At 29.4% G+C, this 25,475-nt stretch overlaps 1 protein-coding gene across 1 annotated transcript; it reads left to right on the top strand.

Moving 5' to 3' along the window:
• Positions 1-5,517: 5,517 nt before the first annotated feature.
• On the top strand, positions 5,518-10,399 carry LOC112708256 (multiple C2 domain and transmembrane region protein 5). Its single transcript, XM_025760436.3, has 2 exons — positions 5,518-5,847; positions 7,128-10,399. The coding sequence occupies exon 2, from the start codon at positions 7,172-7,174 to the stop codon at positions 10,187-10,189; it is 3,018 nt and encodes a 1,005-aa protein (XP_025616221.1). The 5' UTR covers positions 5,518-5,847; positions 7,128-7,171; the 3' UTR covers positions 10,190-10,399.
• The last annotated feature ends 15,076 nt before the right edge of the window (positions 10,400-25,475 follow it).

Here is a 25,475-nt window from a genome sequence, read left to right on the forward strand (position 1 = left end):
TATCACCGAATCCAATCCTCCACCCACCGACCACCCTCTGCCCCAACTCTAAATGCAACAACGACTACTCACAACATCTTCGGCAGCGGCGAGATCTTCATCGTCATCGTATCGATTATCGTTCATCAAATTCTCCAAAGGATTTAATCCAACTAAGAAACCAATAGGTTGCGATGGTTATGTTGGGGATGGGTCTTGTCTAGGTCGGATTTTGTTTGGGTGTGTTGGTCCAGTTTATTTTTCAAAACAGTACCCCAGTCCAGCACTCTTTGTCTCACTCTTCATTTCACTATTGTCATGCTGGATCCACCACATCTATACTCACGAGTTCCTCTCTTCTTCCTGCGTTTTGCTTTTAATATTATAAGAAAAGTTTTTTAATTTTCTTTTTTAGCTATTTAGTTGTTAGATTATAATATGTTTATTTGTTGTTATTTTTATATGATTGTGATAAATTGAACTACTATTTTTATGTTGATATGTGGAGGAAATAGAAAAAAGGAAAGAAAGGCCGAAAAGGGAATGAGGAAAAAAAGAGAAAAGACGATAATATGATAAATGTATGTTTTTTTTACGGTAAACATCATTAAAGACTTAATTAGAAAATTATATTTTGTATAAAAATCTAATTACAAATTTTTAAAATGTAAGAACCAATTTACAATTTCAATAAAAATATAAAAATTAATTGTATAATTTAACAAAAATTGTTATTATCCTAATATTATAGTTGTAAAAATTAGAGCAAACTAACCGATTTGTTTGGGTTGCAGATATAGACAAATCAGTTGGCTAAGACCATTTCACGTAAAGAATCAGAACCTACCGGTTAAATCCAATAAAATTCGGACCAACTAAATCGTTCAAGTTGTAAATGCGGACGAACTTATGACACTGCATATTCCTTCCTGCTGCAAGTCCACTAAATTGTCATACTTTTTGTTATCATATTTGCAAATTATATATACTAGCGGCTCAACAGGCACGATAGTATCGTGCCTGTTCAACCGCTTTTTTATTGTTTTTAAGAAATTAATTTTTTTTGTTAATATATTATTTATTCTTTAAATTTCTTAGATAAATATTTTTTATTTTAATATTGACGTGACCTTATTTATATCATATTTTATTAAAATTAAAATTACTATAAAAAAATTTTAAAATGTTAAATTGTAAAAACACACAATAAAGAAGTATATATATTATCAGAAAAAATATAATTTAAAAAATAATGATAATAAAATTATTCTAATCCAAAAAGAGTATATATAAACCAAAATACATATTAGTTATTTACAAAAGATAATTTTTACATAAATATCATGGATATTCATATTTGTCTTCATCTTTTTTAAATGGTAAGTCAAAATATAGATCTAAATATGAAAAAGCCTTCATTTTTTTATAAATAGTGAAAAATAGAAGTATTGAGAATGCTTATTATTTTTTGTTTTTAAATATCAAACTATAAGAATAATTAATAAGCAAAATAGGAGAGTATAAAAATCATTCATAATTCATCATACATCTCCTTATCGATAACTTTTCGATTCTTGAAAAACGGTCAGATTTATTGACCATATAAATAAATATATAAACGCTTCAAGATTATTAGTTAAAAATGATGTGTAACAAAATCAAAATAAAAATTTAAAAATATTATTTACAGATTAACTATTTATAAACGTTATTAAGTTTAATTATTTATTTTTAATTGTAGTTAATTTGAGGTCGAGATAAAAATTTATATTCAAAAGACTCTTTATCTTCATACATAATTTCAATTGTTAAAAAATATTTTATTTTTCTTTTTAATTTTATATTTAATTTTTTAAATTTTCTTTAATTTCATTAATTTTTTAAAATTATTAATTTATATTTTTATTATATCCTCTTACTATATTAAACACTATTCTTTCTCTTACTATTATTCTTTAAACACATACTTGTCATTGTCTCATCGCCATTATTATATTTTCTTGTTCTCCTTTCTCATTTTTTCCTTCTCCTTCCACCTTCTTGTCATCCGATCGTAATTAATTATCACCAAGTATTATTATCGCAACTTTTAATCTTGTCTATTACTTTAATTTATAATCATCTATTCTGTTAATTTTTATGAGTTGTTGAAGTTTCGCTAAAAGAAGTAAGACATAAAGCATTTAAAATTTTTACCCAAATTATCAAATTAACTTTTAGAATGTATAAATTTATAAATTTAAATTAAATAAGATATTAAACAAATTTATTATGTTATTATTATGTGTAACAAAATCAAAATTAAAATTTAGAAATATTTTTTACAAATTAACTATTTATAAACGTTATTAAATTTAGTTATTTATTTTTAATAGTATTTAATTTGAAGCTGAGATAAAAATTTATATTTAAAACACTATTTATCTTTGTGCATAATTCTAATTGATAAAAAATATTTTAATCTTTTTATTTTATATTTAATCTTTTAAATTATCTTTAATTTTGTTATTTTTTAAAATTATTAATTTATATTTTTATTATATCCCCTTACTATATCAAACAATATTCTTTCTCCTACTATTATTCTCTATACACATACTTGTTATTTTCTTATCGCCATTATTATATTCCCTTGTTCTCCTTTCTCTTTTTTTTCTTCTCCTTCCATCTTCTCTTAACCCGACCGTAATTAATTATGTATTATTATCGCAACTTTTAATCTTGTCTATCACTTTGATTTATAACCATATATTCTGTTAACTTTTATGAATTGTTGAAGTTTTGTTAAAAGAAATAAGACATAAAGCATTTAATTTTTTTTTTCAAATTATCAAAATTTGATGTGAGTAATCCCAAAAAACAATCTCAAAATATATTATTTTTAACTAAAATAATAAAAAATAATACATAATTGTATGTTTTTTAATTAATAATTAAAAAATTAAGTCGTAATTTAATATAGTACCTTAGGACAAAAGGCAACCATTGCTATTCATGTTTGACTGCTACTATCTAAGTTTCACATTTATTTTATTGTGCACATTAATTAAAGTGCATTTTATTATTTTATTTTACATGTTTTGAAATAATGCCACTGTATTATAAGGATGAAATTAATTTTTATAATCTAATGTGAATCTTTTTATTATTTTACTTGTCATTTGAATACTATCTATTTAAAATAGTTACTTAAAATGGAACACTATATAAAGAGAGATAGAAAACTTTTAGATTTATGGTTTTAGTGTGCTTCTTATTAATCCTCACATAATATACTCAAATTTAATAGTTTTGATGGTGATGAATTTTTATAATTAGTTAAAAAATTTTAACTTTTACTTTCTCTTTGTCTCTCTCTACGATTTTGAACAAACTCAATTTTATTATTAAATAATTTTTTAAGTTCAGAATATTTTTAACTTTTTATATAATAATTAGACTTAATAAATTACTAAAATTCAAACATATTTTCTCTTGAACTACTTCTTGATCATATAATTCGAATCGTTTAAATAAAAGATCGTTAGGCTTAAAATTTTCAAAGTAAAAGAACAATACAATAAAATAAATTAAAAAATAGAATATATATATATATATATATATATATATAGAAAAAATAATAAATTAAAACTTACATGGCTCGTGTGAGATAGAAAAATAAAGAGAAGAAAATAATTCTAACATAGTTCTTATTGCCACATTTAAATGTTATATGTCAATCTAATAATTAATAAAAAATAATATTATCAAATGTAAAATAGATTAAAAATAAAAAAGAGATTAATAAATTCAATTAACAAAATTCTTATCTTAGGTCGCCAAATTATTTGAAAAATCAATTAACAAAGTTCTTATATTGCTACATTTATTGTGTTATCTGTCGAACTAATAATCAATAAAAAATAATATTATCCAATGTAAAATAAATTACAAATGAAAAAAAGAAATTAACAAAATATGTGTGAGAATTTTTCATTCTACCATTGGTAATTGTAGGTATTTTTATCTTTTATATGTTGGTAGATGTAGGTGTTTTTATCTTTTATATGTTAATTATGTGATAAATGAATAATATTAAATTAATTAATTTTCTTGCAATACAATTTAGGAAATTAATAAATGTCAAACCTACTACTTTATATAATTAAATATCAAATCCAGTACTTAGATAGTTTAGGAAATTAACATATTAAGATTTTTAATGAATCCTTGATAGATGGACCAGTCAGATAAGGCTTCGGAGATGGTTCTTCTTCTGAATCAACATGTCATACCAACTACTCCAATAATGAATGATTCTTTTAATGGCAAGGCTGTAAGTGATTAGGCCATTGGTCGTGGTTACTAATCTCCTCCGATCCAAGCCAAACGCCCAAATCGACTAGATCGATTTGGGAGAGGGTGAAAAACATACTTAAGTTAATACTTAAGTTAATACTCCAAATGAATAACTTACATACTTAAGTTAATATTTAAAAAGAAAGAATTGAATTAAATTCATAAAAAGAAATAAAATTAAAATCTAGGTTCTGAAAATGGTAAAAAGAAAGTTGTAGTAGAAAGGTGGAGGTGTGGGCCTGTGGGGCACAGGCACCCAATAACATGTGTTGTGTGTTGTTCAGAGTTTTTCTCATAAATCATAATGCCTGCTGCCGCATTACCCTGTTACAACTACCGGACAAATCCAATACATCATACATCCTCGTCACACACCCCACACACAATTTTTTTCCCTTTTTTCTAAGTTATCTTATTTTTAATCAGATTAATTTATCATAATCATAATAATAATATCACCACGTATTGCTTCATATGCTAGGTATGATATTTAGGTTAATTTTTTTGAATATTGGATAAAAATTGGTGTAATTCTTTAATATTGGAAGTTATGGTATTTTACAAAATTACGAGGGTTATAGAATTTGTAGAGTATGAATTGTCAGATTAATGTTTTTTTAATTTATAAAGACAATACACAGACTGCGTATTGTATTATTTTAATATTAAATTACAATACACAATCTGTGTATTGTAAATACATAGTCTGTGTATTATCAATACAATACGTGTTCTACGTATTGTGCTTGCACAGAACAGCGTTCCCATAATACTATAAAATTCTATTTTTTGTAACATTAACATAAAACTCTCTCCACTCTTCTATATTAAAATAAAAAATCCTGATACTTACTCTCTTCATAAAATTCTCATCGATTAAAATTTAGATGATAATAATTCTATTAGATAAATAATAATAACATTAAGAATTATTTTGTGATAAAATAAAATGATAAAATGCTACTTTCTCTATATGGTATTTCTAAATTATTATTATAATAAAAAATATCTCCTATCATTATAGAAAATAAAATAGTAAAAATAAATGATAATTTAAAAAATATCAGACAAGACTAAGAAAATAATATCAAATTAGAAGTTATAATTATCATCTTTTTTTTATAACTGTATATAATATAATATAATATAATATACATTTTTTTGGTGTACTATATATAATAATAAGATAACAAAAAAATTAGTGAAACTAAATAAGAAAAAAAGAGAGTACACAGAAAAAATGCACACATTTTTGTGTGTTGCCATGGCACATGTCTCATGTCAAGATATAATAAGTGCTTGACTCCTTTCCAATAACTTTCCTTTCTCTGACTCTCTACTTTCCCAGAAAGCCAATTCTTATTCATCTTTTTCTTCATTCTTTCTCTCTCTCTCTCCTTTATTATTTATAAATTATAACCCTCTTTCTGCTGTTACTAAACCTTCAAGCTCCAAAAGAAAAAGAGAAGAAAAAAAAGAAAATATATTTTTGCCATTTTGTTCTGTTCTTCAGCTTAATCAGAAGCTCAGGTACGTTTTCAGAATCACCATTTTCTTGTTCGTCATCTTTGATTTTGGTCTATTTGCAACCTTTGTATGATTTTCTTATCTGGGTCTGTGGATTATTTTTCTGATATTCTGTTTTGGGTTTTGTTACAAGTTTTGATAAAACCTTTCTGTGTCTTAAAAGTTATAAGCTTAAACATTTTTTACTCAAATCTGCTATTTTCATTGGAATTTTGGCCATGCAGATACTATTTTCCTTCTGGGCTTCTCATAAATGAGCAAATAAATTCTCTCTTTTTTTTTTGTATGGGAACTTTTAGGTGAAGTTTATCAAAGGAAAAGGCTTATGCTAGCTTATTATCTATTTTTTTATGTATAAATTTTAGAAAAAGTTTTGTATAGCTAATTCAGCTGGGAGTACTTAACAATAATATGAACCTTTTGAACTCAGATCCTAGAATAACATAGAATAATGACCCTTGGGGATACGAAGATCGTGACTTTCACCAAAAAAGAGTTGGTATATACATCAGCCTCTACTATGATTAAGTGTTCTTTTTTAGCAGAATTTAGGGAGTACTTTTATCATCTGTCTGTAGAGTTGAAAGTATCTAGTATGTTCCCTTTTGATTCTTGTATTGCCTTTTTTTTTGTTCATGAAGGGAAAAGGACAAATTTGTGGGACTGGTAGGTTAAGGTTTGATGCTTTTGGAATCTACCTCTTTCTTGCTTGAACTTTAAGAATTACTCTCTCTCTCTCTCTCTCTCTCTGATAATATCAACTTCCTTTATTTTTATGTTCTGGGTTGCCTTTCATGCTGCCCTTTGTCTATGATAGGTAGTAGGAACCAACTGAATCATAATTGTTGACTTATATAGCTTTACTTCATACTGACGAAAATACTTACACTCACATGAATTCTTATGCTTTTTGCAAGATTTTAGTTTATATCTACATATTTGAAGCAAAACCTCTTATTATTCAAGGACTTGTTTCATCCATTGGAAGTGTAAAAAGAAATTGATATTGATACTCTAACTTAAACAATTGTTTACTTCCCCTGGATGATAATTGTGAATTCTTCTGCCCCTTAGCTATACATTAATCCGATTCCTTAAGCCAACTAGAACAATCAAAGTCTTACAGTTGCTATGGACGCTTGCTATTTCATTACTCATTAAACACATTGCTAGTGGCAGATAGTTGAGAATGTTGTGCAAATAATATATATGTAATATTAGGGTAATAAATTTATATATGAGACTATAGACTTTTCAACCCCATCTGTTTATTTCATTTTTAGGTATATAAGGTTGTCATAATTTTAGTGGAAGCTGCTAATTGGAGATGAGCAATCTCAAGCTTGGGGTGGAGGTTACAGGTGCTCATGACCTTATGCCAAAAGATGGGCAAGGTTCATGTAGTTCCTTTGTGGAACTTCACTTTGATGGTCAGAAATTTCGAACAACAACTAAGGATAAAGATCTGAGTCCAGTTTGGAATGAGAAATTTTACTTCAACATTACTGATCCGAGCAGATTGCCAAACCTGACTCTTGCCGCCTGTGTCTATCACTATAACAAAACCACCGGTTCCAAAGTGTTCCTTGGCAAGGTCCAGCTCACTGCAACATCATTTGTCCCTTATGCAGATGCTGCTGTTCTTCACTACCCTTTGGAAAAGAAAGCTGTTTTTTCCCGCGTAAAAGGAGAGCTTGGCTTGAAAGTATTTGTTACTGATGACCCTTCAATTAAGTCCTCAAGTCCTCTTCCTGATTTAGAACCAGTTACTAATGCAGATCAACACACTGTTCAAGATCAAACACCATCATTCACAAGTTCAATACTGAATGTGTTTTCTCGAAAGAAAAATGATTCAAGGCACACATTTCATACAGTTGCCAAATCAAATGAAGAAAAACAGCATCAATCTTCTTCTTCAGCAGCTGCCAAGCCGAGTTCAAACTATATGACACATGAGATGAAATCTGGAATGCTGCCTCCTTCGAAATTCGTGTATGCAGGTTCATCTTCTCCTTTTGATTATGCATTGAAAGAGACAAGCCCTTATCTTGGAGGGGGCCAAGTTGTTGGTGGGAGAGTTATACGGGGGAACATGCGCCCCAGCACCTATGACCTTGTTGAACCAATGAGGTACCTCTTTGTAAGAGTTGTGAGAGCTCGCGACCTTCCGTCGAAGGATGTGACCGGAGGCCTTGATCCGTATGTGGAGGTAAAGATTGGAAATTTCAAAGGAAGAACCAAGCACTATGAGAAAACTCAAGACCCTGAGTGGAATCAGGTATTTGCCTTTTCAAGGGAGAATCTGCAGTCAAATGTTCTTGAAGTTGTGGTCAAAGACAAGGATATGCTGCTGGATAAAAATGTTGGAACTGTGAGGTTTGATCTCCATGATATTCCTACACGTGTTCCCCCAGACAGTCCATTGGCTCCCGAGTGGTACCGATTCGAGAAGGGAGACAAGAAGAAAGGGGAGTTGATGCTTGCTGTATGGTTTGGCACACAAGCCGATGAGGCTTTTCCCGATGCTTGGCATTCTGATGCACTCTCTGTTGATGGAAGCTCCCCATTTGCTTATGCTCAGATTCGATCCAAAGTTTACCAGTCACCAAGGTTATGGTATGTGCGGGTTAAAGTGATTGAGGCACAGGACTTGCTGGTGGAGAATTCTAGAATTCCAGATACCTATGTTAAGGTGCAGCTTGGTAACCAGATCTTGAAGACTAGGCCAGTTCAGTCAAGCACCAAGACCCCTCGTTGGGATCAGGAGCTCATGTTTGTTGCTGCTGAACCTTTTGAGGAACCTTTGCTCCTTTCGATTGAGGACCGTGTTGGTCCCAACAAGGATGAAACTATTGGGAATGTTGTTATCCATTTGACCAAGGTTGAGAGGCGTGCTGACGATAGACCTATCCGCACTAGGTGGTATGACCTTGAAAAATCCATGTCTTCTGCAATGGATAGTGAAGAAGGGAAAAAGAAGGAGAAGGATAAGTTCCATAGCCGAATCCACATGTGTGTGTGTCTTGATGGTGGTTACCATGTTTTCGATGAGTCAACTTATTATAGTAGTGATCTTAGACCCTCATTGAAGCAACTGTGGAAGAAGCCAATGGGAGTCTTAGAACTTGGTATCATAAGTGTTGATGGACTTCATCCAATTAAAACCAGAGAGGGAAGGGGGACATCGGATACATACTGTGTGGCAAAATACGGCCACAAATGGATTCGCACCCGAACCATTTGCGATAGTCTAAGCCCCAAGTACAATGAGCAGTACACTTGGGAAGTTTTTGATCCAGCTACTGTTCTCACTGTTGGGGTCTTTGATAACGGCCAGCTCAACAGTTCAGACAGTAATAGAGATTTGAAAATCGGTAAAGTCAGGATCCGTATCTCAACCTTGGAATCTGGGCGTGTTTACACTCACTCTTACCCGCTACTAATGCTGCATCCTTCGGGTGTGAAGAAGATGGGTGAAGTCCACTTGGCAATAAGATTCTCATGTTACTCAACACTTGACATGATGCATGCATACTTTAAGCCGCACTTGCCAAAAATGCACTACAAAAGGCCACTCAACATAATGGAACAGGAGAAGCTCCGGCACCAGGCCGTCAGTGTGGTCGCTGCTCGGCTTAGCCGGGCAGAACCTCCACTTAGAAAGGAGGTAGTTGAGTACATGTCCGATACGGACTCTCATCTCTGGAGCATGAGGCGTAGCAAGGCCAACTTCTACCGTCTAATGACGGTGTTTTCGGGGATGCTGTCGGCAGCAAAATGGTTGGGGGAAGTTTCCACATGGAGGAATCCTGTGACAACAGTGCTGGTGCACATCCTATTTCTGATGCTTGTGTGTTTCCCGGAGCTCATCCTCCCAACCGTGTTCCTCTACATGTTTGTAATTGGGATGTGGAATTGGCGGTTCCGGCCTAGATACCCTCCTCACATGAACACTAGACTCTCCTATGCAGATGCAGTCACCCCGGATGAGCTTGACGAAGAGTTTGACCCCTTTCCCAGCACAAAGAGCCCCGATGTGGTCCGGTTCAGGTACGACCGATTAAGAAGTGTTGCCGGCAGGATTCAGACCGTGGTTGGTGACATTGCTACTCAAGGTGAAAGGTTCCAAGCACTGGTAAGCTGGCGAGATCCTCGAGCCACAACAATGTTCATGGTGTTCTGCTTTGTGGCTGCCATTGTCTTGTATGTGACACCATTCCAAGTTCCAATCCTCTTAACTGGATTCTACCTTATGAGGCATCCAAAGCTTAGGAATAAGACACCAGCTGCACCGGTTAACTTCTTCAGAAGGTTACCAGCTCTTACAGATAGCATGCTGTAGAATGCACTCCCCTTTTCATTTTTTTGTCATGGATTCTGGTATCAAATTTTTGGCAGTGCATGTAAAATCTAGTGCCTATGTGTATTGTGTTATGACCCGTGACTTATATATATTAGCCTTTAGTTTTCTGTAATTGGATCTGATTAGATGGCTGTAAAATTGGAACTGAATCAGCAATGAAACCAATTTCACTGCTCTGTTCTTTGAATACTTTTATACGTTGTGTCTATATTATATAGAGATTATGCTGTCCTTCATTTTAAGCACAATGCAAATGTAACTTGCATTTTGTGAAACTCATAAGCAACCAAGGGACAATGCTATGATTAATAAACCAAGAGAAGCTAATGGTATAGATGTCAACATAATAACATTATACGCGGAGAGCTAAATTAATTATATGATATATTAAATTTAAAAGTATTATATTGTTTAAAATTTAATTAGATAATACGTAGATTAATATTAAATTTAAAGACTCATTTGTAGAAAATATTCGTAATTTATATATAATTTAATATAATTATTTAAAAACAAAAAATAAAAAAAAATTTACAACAAAAATCTTATAAAATTGATCTCTTTTTTAATATTAACATAAGTATGTTTTTTAATATTTTTATATAATAAAAAAATTTTTATATACTTTATCATAAAATATAATAAATTTTAAGAACTTAGATTTCTTTTTATTTATTTGTATGAAAATATTTTTTATAAACGAATTATTCGAATTTTGAGAAATAAACTATATTTGTTTGTTGATATTTTTTAGTAGATGGTGTTATATAGTAAAATTTTTAAATTTTTTTTTCAGTGTATTTGGAGATATTTTTTTTAAATAATTGAGAATGAGAATACAAAAAAATATAGTAGAATATTATAAATATATTTTATTAATTATGATATATTAGAATATATGTATAATAAACAAATATTAATGTGTCATTATACACTTTAAATATTTATAACTAAAAATTTTTATATTATAGTTTTAATGTAGATATTAATTATATTTAACTGTTACTTTTTAATTCAATTAAATAATAATAAATATTAAATTTAATATTTTTGTATCATTATTATGTAGATATTTATTATTTTTATTTTATAAAATTATAAAAATTATTATCAATACAAAATTGCTGACGTGACACAATCACATAAACCAATATATCATGAGCTCATTTTATAATAGATTTATATCAACTACTTTTAAGTCTACGCTACTATTAATTATGTTAGTGCATTTGGATAATGTGCTAGGATCTTTATTGTTATTCCTTTTTCGGTTTATTCTCCATGAGTATCTTCAGCAAATTAGTAATTTAGCTCCTGTATTGGATGATAAATTGTTTTTTAAATTCTTATATATTGTAATTAAATTTAACTTTTATGAAATTACATATAATAATAATAATAATAATAATATAAAGTTTGAAACGTTTTACATTGTAATTTTTCTGAAAATATTTTAACCTTCTGGAATTGTTATGGTATAAGTAGAGAATTAGGAAGAATTTATTTTAGTTATATTGTTTTTTATATAGAATTGGTATATGCATAAACATGAAAAATTAGAATCAATTTCAATTTCAGGTTTTAATTTATGCACAATTTCAAACCTCAAACAGAACGTAATAAACATTTTTTTTTGGTTGGTACCATTAAAATATACAAGGTGAAAGGAAATGTATCACAATTAAATTTATAATTAATAACATGTTCTGACAAAAACACAAACTGGCATGAGCAAAGACAAAGAGTAATACAATGGATAATGCTTTTATTTTATTAGAAGACAATTTTTACAATTCCTCATGTGAGCTTAATCCTTATTAGTAAGTGAGTACTTATTAGATTAACTTGAAGAATTTTGAATTATTCATACACTTGCTGCTTGCACTGTTTGCAAAGAAAAACTTTATCTGTACGGTATAAAATTTTTTGCTTTCTTTGAACAAACTGGTAAGTTTTTAGAATTACTTTTAGTATTTTTTTAGTGTTACTTTTTTACCTTATATATCCGTTTCTTTTCTGTCATCCCTTGCCTTGAGTTCGTTTTTTCTTTTTCTTTGGACACCCCTTGCCTTGAGTTCGTTTCTTCTTTTCCTAAGTTTTTAGTGTTTCCTTTAGTTTTTTGTAGTGTTCTTTAAAAAAAATCTCATGTCCTAAACTATTCAAGATGTGATGTTGATAGTTTGATGCATCAGAAAAGATTAAGAGAAAGAAATAAGTTATTTTCATTATTGAAGAGAATGAAAAAGTTAGAATTATGTAAATCTAACAATCCTAACTTGGAAATATTAGCAAAAAAAGACCCAGTGACAGAGTTTTGGTAAGAAAATCAACAAGTTGATCTTTAGAACGAACTGGCATAAAATGAATGAGACCAGACAAATGCTTTTCATGGACAACGTGGCAGTCTACTTCAATATGTTTGGTTCTTTCATGAAAGATGGGATTATTGTCAATGTGAATGACTGACTGGTTGTCACATAATAGAGTGATAGACTTTTGAAGCCGCAAAAAATCCACGAAGAAAGATAACCAACTAGCTTCACAAGTGGCAACAGTAAAAGACCTATATTCAGCTTCTGCAGAGGACTTGGCAACAGTGGTATGCTTCTTACTCTTCCAGCTAACAAGAGAATTCCCAAGCATGAAGCAATAACCGGAAACGGAGCGACGAGTATCAGCGCAGGTAGCCCAGTCAGCATCGGCAAATCCAGTAAGATGCAGATTAGAAGTAAAGGAGAAGAATAGACCAATTGCAGGTGAGCCTTTTAAATATCGGAATACGCGGAAGTAACCTATAGGTGAGAAGTGGTTGCACAGTCTAAAAATTGGTTCAAACGTCCCACAGCATAAGAGATATCGGATCTAGTGTTTGTGAGGTAAAGGAGTCGGCCGATGAGCTGTCCGTAAATAGTGTTGTCTGTTTAAAATGGTACCTGATTCCTTTGAGAGTTTCTAACTATAATCAAATGGGGTAGAGAGAGGCTTGCAATCTAGATAACCAAAATTCTTGAGAAGGTCCATGGTGTACTTCCGCTGATAAATGTGAATTCCAGATTTAGAGCGTGCTACTTCCATTTCTAAGAAGTATTTGAGATCATCAAGATCCTTTATTTTAAATTTGTCATCCAAATTTTGCCTGATGGAATTGATTTCGTCAATGTCACTCCTGGTTAAAACCAAGCCATCAATATATACTAGAATGGCAGTGAAACTTTTCAGATTGTTTCTTGATGAAGAGTAAATAATCATAAAAAAACTGCTTATAACCAGCATCCACAAGAGTCTAAGTAAGCTTAATATTCCATTGCCTGCTTGCTTGCTTAATCCCATATAGAGACTTTTGCAATTTACAAACCAAACCTGGTTGTGACACAGCCAAACTGGGTGGTATATTCATATAAACTTCCTTGTCCAAATCTCTGTGAAGAAAGGCGGTATTGACGTCCAGCTGTTTCAAATGCGATTTCTTTGCCGCTGCTAATGCTAACATTACTCGTAGGATAGTCATTTTGACAACTGGACTAAAAGTATTACCATAACCTACTCCTTGCACTTGAGTGAATCCTTTTGCAACTAGCCTCGCTTTGTGCCTCTCTATGGTGCCATCGGGATTGAATTTTACTCGAAAAATCTATTTGCAACCCACAACCTTCTTGCCTTTTGGGAGTTCAGTGAGACACCAAGCTCTGTTATGATCTAGAGCTGTCAATTCATCTTGTATTGCCTTTCTTCAATATTCATGTGCAGCCACTTCCTCATAAGTGCTAGATTCTGGATTTGAGGTAATGGCTAGAGAAAATGACTTATATTTTGGGGTTAGTTTATCATATGACAAGTGTTGTGAGATAGGATATAAAGAGGTAGAGTTGGCAAAGTTGCTAGAGTGAGTTGTGTGGGTTATCATACAATAATAGTCCTTCAAATAAACAGGCAGTTTCTTGACTCTTTCATATTTTCTCGTGATGCAATCATGTGTGATGTCAAAGTGTTGTGATGCAGGTGCATTGTTAGTGTGTGGCGTGGTAATGGGTGCAATAGTGTGTGAGAAAATTGATGAGTACATTGAGCTTGAGAAATGTTCATCTGAATCTGTGAGTGTGGTATGTGTGGGTGATTGCAAATAATGTGTGGATAGTATATCCTATTGAAAAAGATCAATGCATTCTGAAGTACGAGTGGGTACTGATAAAGAGGATTATGTCGATTCAGAATTTCTCAAAGTAAGAATCACTTCGTTGATAGCAAAGTCCAAACCGACAATCTATCCTCTCAATCAAAGTTTAAATTCTAAATACAATTATAACCGAGAGTAATTCAACCTCGGGTCTTTCTCCCTATAAATGCAATTGAAGTGTCACGCTTTCAGTTATGAGGAAAAAGGATTTTGAAATCAAAGAATGAAAGATTAAAGGAACTAAGGAATAAAAGAACTAAAATATGATAAAAAAAACAAAAAAAAAGGGAATTGATGCAAGTAAAAGGAATATAAGATCAAAACTTAGTGAAAATGTTATAAATGCATAAAGAGCCTTAACTCGGGAATGAGAATTAAGGAATCCTATCATCGTCATAACCACAACTATGGCAACTATGATGAGTCAATCTCGCTTCGTCTATCCATAACATCGAGGAGTAAGTCAAGCAAGCATAATTGACCTCAATCCATAAGTCCTAGCTAACTTACCAAATTAATTGGTAAAAAGCTATCGTCAATGGAAATAAGAGTCAACTAACTACCCAAGAATTGCCACTAAATGTCGGACATTATGACTCTAGTATCCTAGGAACTCAAATCCCAAGCCAAGGTGTGAAAATCTACTCAAAACTCATAATTGGCATTTTCACAAACACCTTGTGGGCATAAAACCAAAACATGTAAAATTGCAAAGGAAAAAGAAAAACTATAGCCAAACTATTCACAATATCAACAATAAACATGCAATTAAGCAAACATAAACCATAAAAGACAAAATTCATCAATCAAAACTTCAAGAAATCCAAAATTGCATATATTAACAAAGTAACTTGAACCAAAAGAAAATGAGAGTAAAGATGATGTAATTAAAGAGAAATTTAAGAGTACTTATAAAAGAGTTGATCAACCCAAGATGAAAACTTGATACTATAAAATACTACAGTAGAAATTAATAAAACCATAGGAGAGAAATTGCTATCTACACTACTCCTACTCCTAATTATGTTCTAAGACTATCTAAGTGAGCTCCCTTGATGTATGATCACTTCCCTTTAATATAGCATCACAAAAGGCTTCAGCAACTCCAAAAATTGGGCCAAGAGAGCCCCAAAATCGCGAGCCACGTGCTTCATTAATGAATCCACGTGCACGGACCTGTGCATACGCACACCTCTAATTTCTGTACTTGTGCGCACGCACACATCAGTGTGTGATTCTCCTTTGTTTTCTTCATGTGTTCTCCATTCTTGCATGCTTCCTTCCACTTCATGTGTTTAACGCGTACATTTAAGAAGCTAAAACGTGAGTATCATCTCAACTTATGTTCTCTCGCTTGATTCCTTCCCGAAGTCTCTTCGGTGGTCGAAAGCTCCCCACGGTTGGCCAACAAGTGGTATCAGAGCCGATGGTTAATCAGTCTCGCTTGATTCCTCAAGCTCCCCACGGTTGGCCCAACAAGTAGTACCAGAGCCGATGGTTAATCGGTCTGGTTGTTTTAAGGGGTATTCAAGGTCGAAAGCTCCCCACGGATGGCTCAACAAGTGGTATCAGAGTCGATGGTTAATCGGTCTGGTATCATCTCATCTAAATTTACATTTATATCATTTTTTTCCTCTGTTTTTACAATGATAATTTTATTCTATATAAATTTTTGTATTTTTTATTTAATTTTTTCTGTATTTTTACAATGTAGGATTCTATATATAAGGGTTTTATTACAGAAGAAGAAATAAAAGAATATCGTTATCACACAGTTTTAGTAGTGGGGCGTGTTACTAGAAAAATTAGAAGAAAAATGAGGGAATACTGTATAATTAAAAACTCGTGGGAAACAAAGTGAGGAAAGAATGGCTTTGGAAAAATCAATCGTAAGGTATTTATAAGTTAATATTGCAAGTGTGAGGTGTATGAAAAATTAAAACTCTTAATCTTAATGTTGTTAGTATTACCATGGTACAAAGAATATAGGAAAGAAACCAAGAATTATTTAAAAGAGTATTATTTTTATTATTCATATTTTTTCTGTGATTATAAGGTTCTTATAATATATAGCCCAAAAGTACGCTAAGAGTACGCTCGTTATAGAATAATATCTTAATAAATTACATTGATTTTTTTTTGAGAAACTACCGTAGAAACTGATTTGATAAATTTAAATTGCTGTTGGGCTATAACAGTGGCAACTACCATAAAAACTAGGTACAATATAATTGACAAATATTATTATTTCACCACAAAATTTGTTGGACAACTATTTCAGAAATGACCAAATAGAGAAATTAAAGAAGGACGAAAAATGCCTGCGAAGAATAGGAGTTGGTGGACTGGATGACCAGGATTGTTATCCAGCAATACCTTCTAATATTTTAAGATGGATGATTACAAATGGGTGCATAGAAGAGAGCATGTGCAAGTTTATAGCACAAAGACAATGTAACACAATTAACAAAAAGGTATCCATTTAATTAAATATTGTTAGAAGTTTAATAATTTTTAATGTAGCACAAAGAGTATTATTTTTATTATTCATATTTTTTCTATAATTACAAGGGTCTTACCAATATATAGACAAGAGTACGCTAAGAGTACACTCGTTATAGAATAATATCCTAATAAATTACATTTATATAAATCGGTCTGGTGTCATCTCATCTAAATTTACATTTATATAAATTTTTTCTCTATTATATATCCGTTTCTTCTTCTTCTTCTGTTCATGACTATGGCTCCCAAAAGAAAGAGAACTATACAGAATGATGTAAAAGTTTTTTTGATAAAATTGTTGTTTTTTTCTCTTAATGATATTTTGAGAGAGATATTAACTTTATTCTCAACAACATACTACAGATCAATAATTGGAAGGAAGTTTTAAAAAAGATGAGGCATCAAAAGAGATGCGGTAAGAATTGTATTATATTATTTTCTTCTTCATTTTGTTCTGAATATACATTTGATATATTATTGATGATTCTGCTGAGTTTTGAGATATTAATTTTCTTAAGTTTTATTTGAATTCAGTTAGTTGATGTTGAATTAATTCTGCTGAAATGGAGTTATAAAATGAATTTTTTTAAGTTAATTTATTAATTATGCTGAAAATGATTTTTGTATGAGAACTTTTAGGGGAAGTTTATCAAAGGAAAAGGCTTATGTTAGTTTATTATCTATTTTTTTATGTATAAATTTTAGAGAAAGTTTTGTATAACTAATTTAGCTGGGAGTACTTAATAATAATATGAACCTTTAACCTCTTTTATTTTTATGTTTTGGGTTGCCTTTCATGCTGTCCTTTGTCTATGATAGGTAGGTAGGAACCAACTGAATCATAATTGTTGACTTATAATTAAAACTTATAATCTTAATGTTGGTGTTGCCATGCTACGAAGAGTTTAGGAAAGAAATGAAAAATTATTTAGAAGAGTATTATTTTTATTATTCATATTTTTTCTATGATTACAAGGTTCTTACCAATATATAGACAAGAGTACGCTAAGAGTACACTCGTTATAGAATAATATCCTAATAAATTACATTTATATAAATCGGTCTGGTGTCATCTCATCTAAATTTACATTTATATAAATTTTTTTCTCTATTATATATCCGTTTATTCTTCTTCTTCTGTTCATGACTATGGCTCCCAAAAGAAAGAGAACTATACGGAATGATGTAAAAGTTTTTTTTGATAAAATTGTTGTTTTTTCCTCTTAATGATATTTTGAGAGAGATATTAATTTTATTCTCAACAACATACTACAGATCAATAATTGGAAGGAAGTTTTAAAAAAGATGCGGTAAGAATTGTATTATATTATTTTCTTCTTCATTTTGTTCTGAATATACATTTGATATATTATTGATGATTCTGCTGAGTTTTGAGATATTAATTTTCTTAAGTTTTATTTGAATTCAGTTAGTTGATGTTGAATTAATTCTGCTGAAATGGAGTTATAAAATGAATTTTTTTAAGTTAATTTATTAATTATGCTGAAAATGATTTTTGTATGAGAACTTTTAGGGGAAGTTTATCAAAGGAAAAGGCTTATGTTAGTTTATTATCTATTTTTTTATGTATAAATTTTAGAGAAAGTTTTGTATAACTAATTTAGCTGGGAGTACTTAATAATAATATGAACCTTTAACCTCTTTTATTTTTATGTTTTGGGTTGCCTTTCATGCTGTCCTTTGTCTATGATAGGTAGGTAGGAACCAACTGAATCATAATTGTTGACTTATAATTAAAACTTATAATCTTAATGTTGGTGTTGCCATGCTACGAAGAGTTTAGGAAAGAAATGAAAAATTATTTAGAAGAGTATTATTTTTATTATTCATATTTTTTCTATGATTACAAGGTTCTTACCAATATATAGACAAGAGTACGCTAAGAGTACACTCGTTATAGAATAATATCCTAATAAATTACATTTATATAAATCGGTCTGGTGTCATCTCATCTAAATTTACATTTATATAAATTTTTTTCTCTATTATATATCCGTTTATTCTTCTTCTTCTGTTCATGACTATGGCTCCCAAAAGAAAGAGAACTATACGGAATGATGTAAAAGTTTTTTTTGATAAAATTGTTGTTTTTTCCTCTTAATGATATTTTGAGAGAGATATTAATTTTATTCTCAACAACATACTACAGATCAATAATTGGAAGGAAGTTTTAAAAAAGATGCGGTAAGAATTGTATTATATTATTTTCTTCTTCATTTTGTTCTGAATATACATTTGATATATTATTGATGATTCTGCTGAGTTTTGAGATATTAATTTTCTTAAGTTTTATTTGAATTCAGTTAGTTGATGTTGAATTAATTCTGCTGAAATGGAGTTATAAAATGAATTTTTTTAAGTTAATTTATTAATTATGCTGAAAATGATTTTTGTATGAGAACTTTTAGGGGAAGTTTATCAAAGGAAAAGGCTTATGTTAGTTTATTATCTATTTTTTTATGTATAAATTTTAGAGAAAGTTTTGTATAACTAATTTAGCTGGGAGTACTTAATAATAATATGAACCTTTAACCTCTTTTATTTTTATGTTTTGGGTTGCCTTTCATGCTGTCCTTTGTCTATGATAGGTAGGTAGGAACCAACTGAATCATAATTGTTGACTTATAATTAAAACTTATAATCTTAATGTTGGTGTTGTCATGCTACGAAGAGTTTAGGAAAGAAATGAAAAATTATTTAGAAGAGTATTATTTTTATTATTCATATTTTTTCTATGATTACAAGGTTCTTACCAATATATAGACAAGAGTACGCTAAGAGTACGCTTGTTATAGAATAATATCCTAATAAATTACATTTATATAAATCGATCTGGTGTCATCTCATCTAAATTTACATTTATATAAATTTTTTTCTCTATTATATATCCGTTTATTCTTCTTCTTCTGTTCATGACTATGGCTCCCAAAAGAAAGAGAACTATACGGAATGATGTAAAAGTTTTTTTTGATAAAATTGTTGTTTTTTCCTCTTAATGATATTTTGAGTGAGATATTAATTTTATTCTCAACAACATACTACAGATCAATAATTGGAAGGAAGTTTTAAAAAAGATGAGGCATCAAAAGAGATGCGGTAAGAATTGTATTATATTATTTTCTTCTTCATTTTGTTCTGAATATACATTTGATATATTATTGATGATTCTGCTGAGTTTTGAGATATTAATTTTCTTAAGTTTTATTTGAATTCAGTTAGTTGATGTTGAATTAATTCTGCTGAAATGGAGTTATAAAATGAATTTTTTTAAGTTAATTTATTAATTATGCTGAAAATGATTTTTGTACGAGAACTTTTAGGGGAAGTTTATCAAAGGAAAAGGCTTATGTTAGTTTATTATCTATTTTTTTATGTATAAATTTTAGAGAAAGTTTTGTATAACTAATTTAGCTGGGAGTACTTAATAATAATATGAACCTTTAACCTCTTTTATTTTTATGTTTTGGGTTGCCTTTCATGCTGTCCTTTGTCTATGATAGGTAGGTAGGAACCAACTGAATCATAATTGTTGACTTATAATTAAAACCTATAATCTTAATGTTGGTGTTGTCATGCTACGAAGAGTTTAGGAAAGAAATGAAAAATTATTTAGAAGAGTATTATTTTTATTATTCATATTTTTTCTATGATTACAAGGTTCTTACCAATATATAGACAAGAGTACGCTAAGAGTACACTCGTTATAGAATAATATCCTAATAAATTACATTTATATAAATCGTTCTGGTGTCATCTCATCTAAATTTACATTTATATAAATTTTTTTCTCTATTATATATCCGTTTATTCTTCTTCTTCTGTTCATGACTATGGCTCCCAAAAGAAAGAGAACTATACGGAATGATGTAAAAGTTTTTTTTGATAAAATTGTTGTTTTTTCCTCTTAATGAAATTTTGAGAGAGATATTAATTTTATTCTCAACAACATACTACAGATCAATAATTGGAAGGAAGTTTTAAAAAAGATGAGGCATCAAAAGAGATGCGGTAAGAATTGTATTATATTATTTTTTCTTCATTTTGTTCTGAATATACATTTGATATATTATTGATGATTCTGCTGAGTTTTGAGATATTAATTTTCTTAAGTTTTATTTGAATTCAGTTAGTTGATGTTGAATTAATTCTGTTGAAATGGAGTTATAAAATGAATTTTTTTAAGTTAATTTATTAATTATGCTGAAAATGATTTTTGTATGAGAACTTTTAGGGGAAGTTTATCAAAGGAAAAGGCTTATGTTAGTTTATTATCTATTTTTTTATGTATAAATTTTAGAGAAAGTTTTGTATAACTAATTTAGCTGGGAGTACTTAATAATAATATGAACCTTTAACCTCTTTTATTTTTATGTTTTGGGTTGCCTTTCATGCTGTCCTTTGTCTATGATAGGTAGGTAGGAACCAACTGAATCATAATTGTTGACTTATAATTAAAACTTATAATCTTAATGTTGGTGTTGTCATGCTACGAAGAGTTTAGGAAAGAAATGAAAAATTATTTAGAAGAGTATTATTTTTATTATTCATATTTTTTCTATGATTACAAGGTTCTTACCAATATATAGACAAGAGTACGCTAAGAGTACGCTTGTTATAGAATAATATCCTAATAAATTACATTTATATAAATCGATCTGGTGTCATCTCATCTAAATTTACATTTATATAAATTTTTTTCTCTATTATATATCCGTTTATTCTTCTTCTTCTGTTCATGACTATGGCTCCCAAAAGAAAGAGAACTATACGGAATGATGTAAAAGTTTTTTTTGATAAAATTGTTGTTTTTTCCTCTTAATGATATTTTGAGTGAGATATTAATTTTATTCTCAACAACATACTACAGATCAATAATTGGAAGGAAGTTTTAAAAAAGATGAGGCATCAAAAGAGATGCGGTAAGAATTGTATTATATTATTTTCTTCTTCATTTTGTTCTGAATATACATTTGATATATTATTGATGATTCTGCTGAGTTTTGAGATATTAATTTTCTTAAGTTTTATTTGAATTCAGTTAGTTGATGTTGAATTAATTCTGCTGAAATGGAGTTATAAAATGAATTTTTTTAAGTTAATTTATTAATTATGCTGAAAATGATTTTTGTAGAGAACTTTTAGGGGAAGTTTATCAAAGGAAAAGGCTTATGTTAGTTTATTATCTATTTTTTTATGTATAAATTTTAGACAAAGTTTTGTATAACTAATTTAGCTGGGAGTACTTAATAATAATATGAACCTTTAACCTCTTTTATTTTTATGTTTTGGGTTGCCTTTCATGCTGTCCTTTGTCTATGATAGGTAGGTAGGAACCAACTGAATCATAATTGTTGACTTATAATTAAAACTATAATCTTAATGTTGGTGTTGTCATGCTACGAAGAGTTTAGGAAAGAAATGAAAAATTATTTAGAAGAGTATTATTTTTATTATTCATATTTTTTCTATGATTACAAGGTTCTTACCAATATATAGACAAGAGTACGCTAAGAGTACACTCGTTATAGAATAATATCCTAATAAATTACATTTATATAAATCGTTCTGGTGTCATCTCATCTAAATTTACATTTATATAAATTTTTTTCTCTATTATATATCCGTTTATTCTTCTTCTTCTGTTCATGACTATGGCTCCCAAAAGAAAGAGAACTATACGGAATGATGTAAAAGTTTTTTTTGATAAAATTGTTGTTTTTTCCTCTTAATGATATTTTGAGAGAGATATTAATTTTATTCTCAACAACATACTACAGATCAATAATTGGAAGGAAGTTTTAAAAAAGATGAGGCATCAAAAGGATGCGGTAAGAATTGTATTATATTATTTTCTTCTTCATTTTGTTCTGAATATACATTTGATATATTATTGATGATTCTGCTGAGTTTTGAGATATTAATTTTCTTAAGTTTTATTTGAATTCAGTTAGTTGATGTTGAATTAATTCTGCTGAAATGGAGTTATAAAATGAATTTTTTAAGTTAATTTATTAATTATGCTGAAAATGATTTTTGTATGAGAACTTTTAGGGGAAGTTTATCAAAGGAAAAGGCTTATGTTAGTTTATTATCTATTTTTTTATGTATAAATTTTAGAGAAAGTTTTGTATAACTCATTTAGCTGGGAGTACTTAATAATAATATGAACTTTAACCTCTTTTATTTTTATGTTTTGGGTTGCCTTTCATGCTGTCCTTTGTCTATGATAGGTAGGTAGGAACCAACTGAATCATAATTGTTGACTTATAATTAAAACTTATAATCTTAATGTTGGTGTTGCCATGCTACGAAGAGTTTAGGAAAGAAATGAAAAATTATTTAGAAGAGTATTATTTTTATTATTCATATTTTTTCTATGATTACAAGGTTCTTACCAATATATAGACAAGAGTACGCTAAGAGTACACTCGTTATAGAATAATATCCTAATAAATTACATTTATATAAATCGGTCTGGTGTTATCTCATCTAAATTTACATTTATATAAATTTTTTCTCTATTATATATCCGTTTATTCTTCTTCTTCTGTTCATGACTATGGCTCCCAAAAGAAAGAGAACTATACGGAATGATGTAAAAGTTTTTTTTGATAAAATTGTTGTTTTTTCCTCTTAATGATATTTTGAGAGAGATATTAATTTTATTCTCAACAACATACTACAGATCAATAATTGGAAGGAAGTTTTAAAAAAGATGAGGCATCAAAAGAGATGCGGTAAGAATTGTATTATATTATTTTCTTCTTCATTTTGTTCTGAATATACATTTGATATATTATTGATGATTCTGCTGAGTTTTGAGATATTAATTTTCTTAAGTTTTATTTGAATTCAGTTAGTTGATGTTGAATTAATTCTGCTGAAATGGAGTTATAAAATGAATTTTTTTAAGTTAATTTATTAATTATGCTGAAAATGATTTTTGTATGAGAACTTTTAGGGGAAGTTTATCAAAGGAAAAGGCTTATGTTAGTTTATTATCTATTTTTTTATGTATAAATTTTAGAGAAAGTTTTGTATAACTAATTTAGCTGGGAGTACTTAATAATAATATGAACCTTTAACCTCTTTTATTTTTATGTTTTGGGTTGCCTTTCATGCTGTCCTTTGTCTATGATAGTAGGTAGGAACCAACTGAATCATAATTGTTGACTTATAATTAAAACTTATAATCTTAATGTTGGTGTTGCTATGCTACGAAGAGTTTAGGAAAGAAATGAAAAATTATTTAGAAGAGTATTATTTTTATTATTCATATTTTTTCTATGATTACAAGGTTCTTACCAATATATAGACAAGAGTACGCTAAGAGTACACTCGTTATAGAATAATATCCTAATAAATTACATTTATATAAATCGGTCTGGTGTCATCTCATCTAAATTTACATTTATATAAATTTTTTCTCTATTATATATCCGTTTATTCTTCTTCTTCTGTTCATGACTATGGCTCCCAAAAGAAAGAGAACTATACGGAATGATGTAAAAGTTTTTTTTGATAAAATTGTTGTTTTTTCTCTTAATGATATTTTGAGAGAGATATTAATTTTATTCTCAACAACATACTACAGATCAATAATTGGAAGGAAGTTTTAAAAAGATGAGGCATCAAAAGAGATGCGGTAAGAATTGTATTATATTATTTTCTTCTTCATTTTGTTCTGAATATACATTTGATATATTATTGATGATTCTGCTGAGTTTTGAGATATTAATTTTCTTAAGTTTTATTTGAATTCAGTTAGTTGATGTTGAATTAATTCTGCTGAAATGGAGTTATAAAATGAATTTTTTTAAGTTAATTTATTAATTATGCTGAAAATGATTTTTGTATGAGAACTTTTAGGGGAAGTTTATCAAAGGAAAAGGCTTATGTTAGTTTATTATCTATTTTTTTATGTATAAATTTTAGAGAAAGTTTTGTATAACTAATTTAGCTGGGAGTACTTAATAATAATATGAACCTTTAACCTCTTTTATTTTTATGTTTTGGGTTGCCTTTCATGCTGTCCTTTGTCTATGATAGGTAGGTAGGAACCAACTGAATCATAATTGTTGACTTATAATTAAAACTTATAATCTTAATGTTGGTGTTGCATGCTACGAAGAGTTTAGGAAAGAAATGAAAAATTATTTAGAAGAGTATTATTTTTATTATTCATATTTTTTCTATGATTACAAGGTTCTTACCAATATATAGACAAGAGTACGCTAAGAGTACACTCGTTATAGAATAATATCCTAATAAATTACATTTATATAAATCGGTCTGGTGTTATCTCATCTAAATTTACATTTATATAAATTTTTTTCTCTATTATATATCCGTTTATTCTTCTTCTTCTGTTCATGACTATGGCTCCCAAAAGAAAGAGAACTATACGGAATGATGTAAAAGTTTTTTTTGATAAAATTGTTGTTTTTTCCTCTTAATGATATTTTGAGAGAGATATTAATTTTATTCTCAACAACATACTACAGATCAATAATTGGAAGGAAGTTTTAAAAAGATGAGGCATCAAAAGAGATGCGGTAAGAATTG

This window comes from Arachis hypogaea, chromosome 2, assembly GCF_003086295.3.
Source record: "Arachis hypogaea cultivar Tifrunner chromosome 2, arahy.Tifrunner.gnm2.J5K5, whole genome shotgun sequence".
In the NCBI taxonomy this organism is placed as follows: Eukaryota; Viridiplantae; Streptophyta; class Magnoliopsida; order Fabales; family Fabaceae; genus Arachis; species Arachis hypogaea.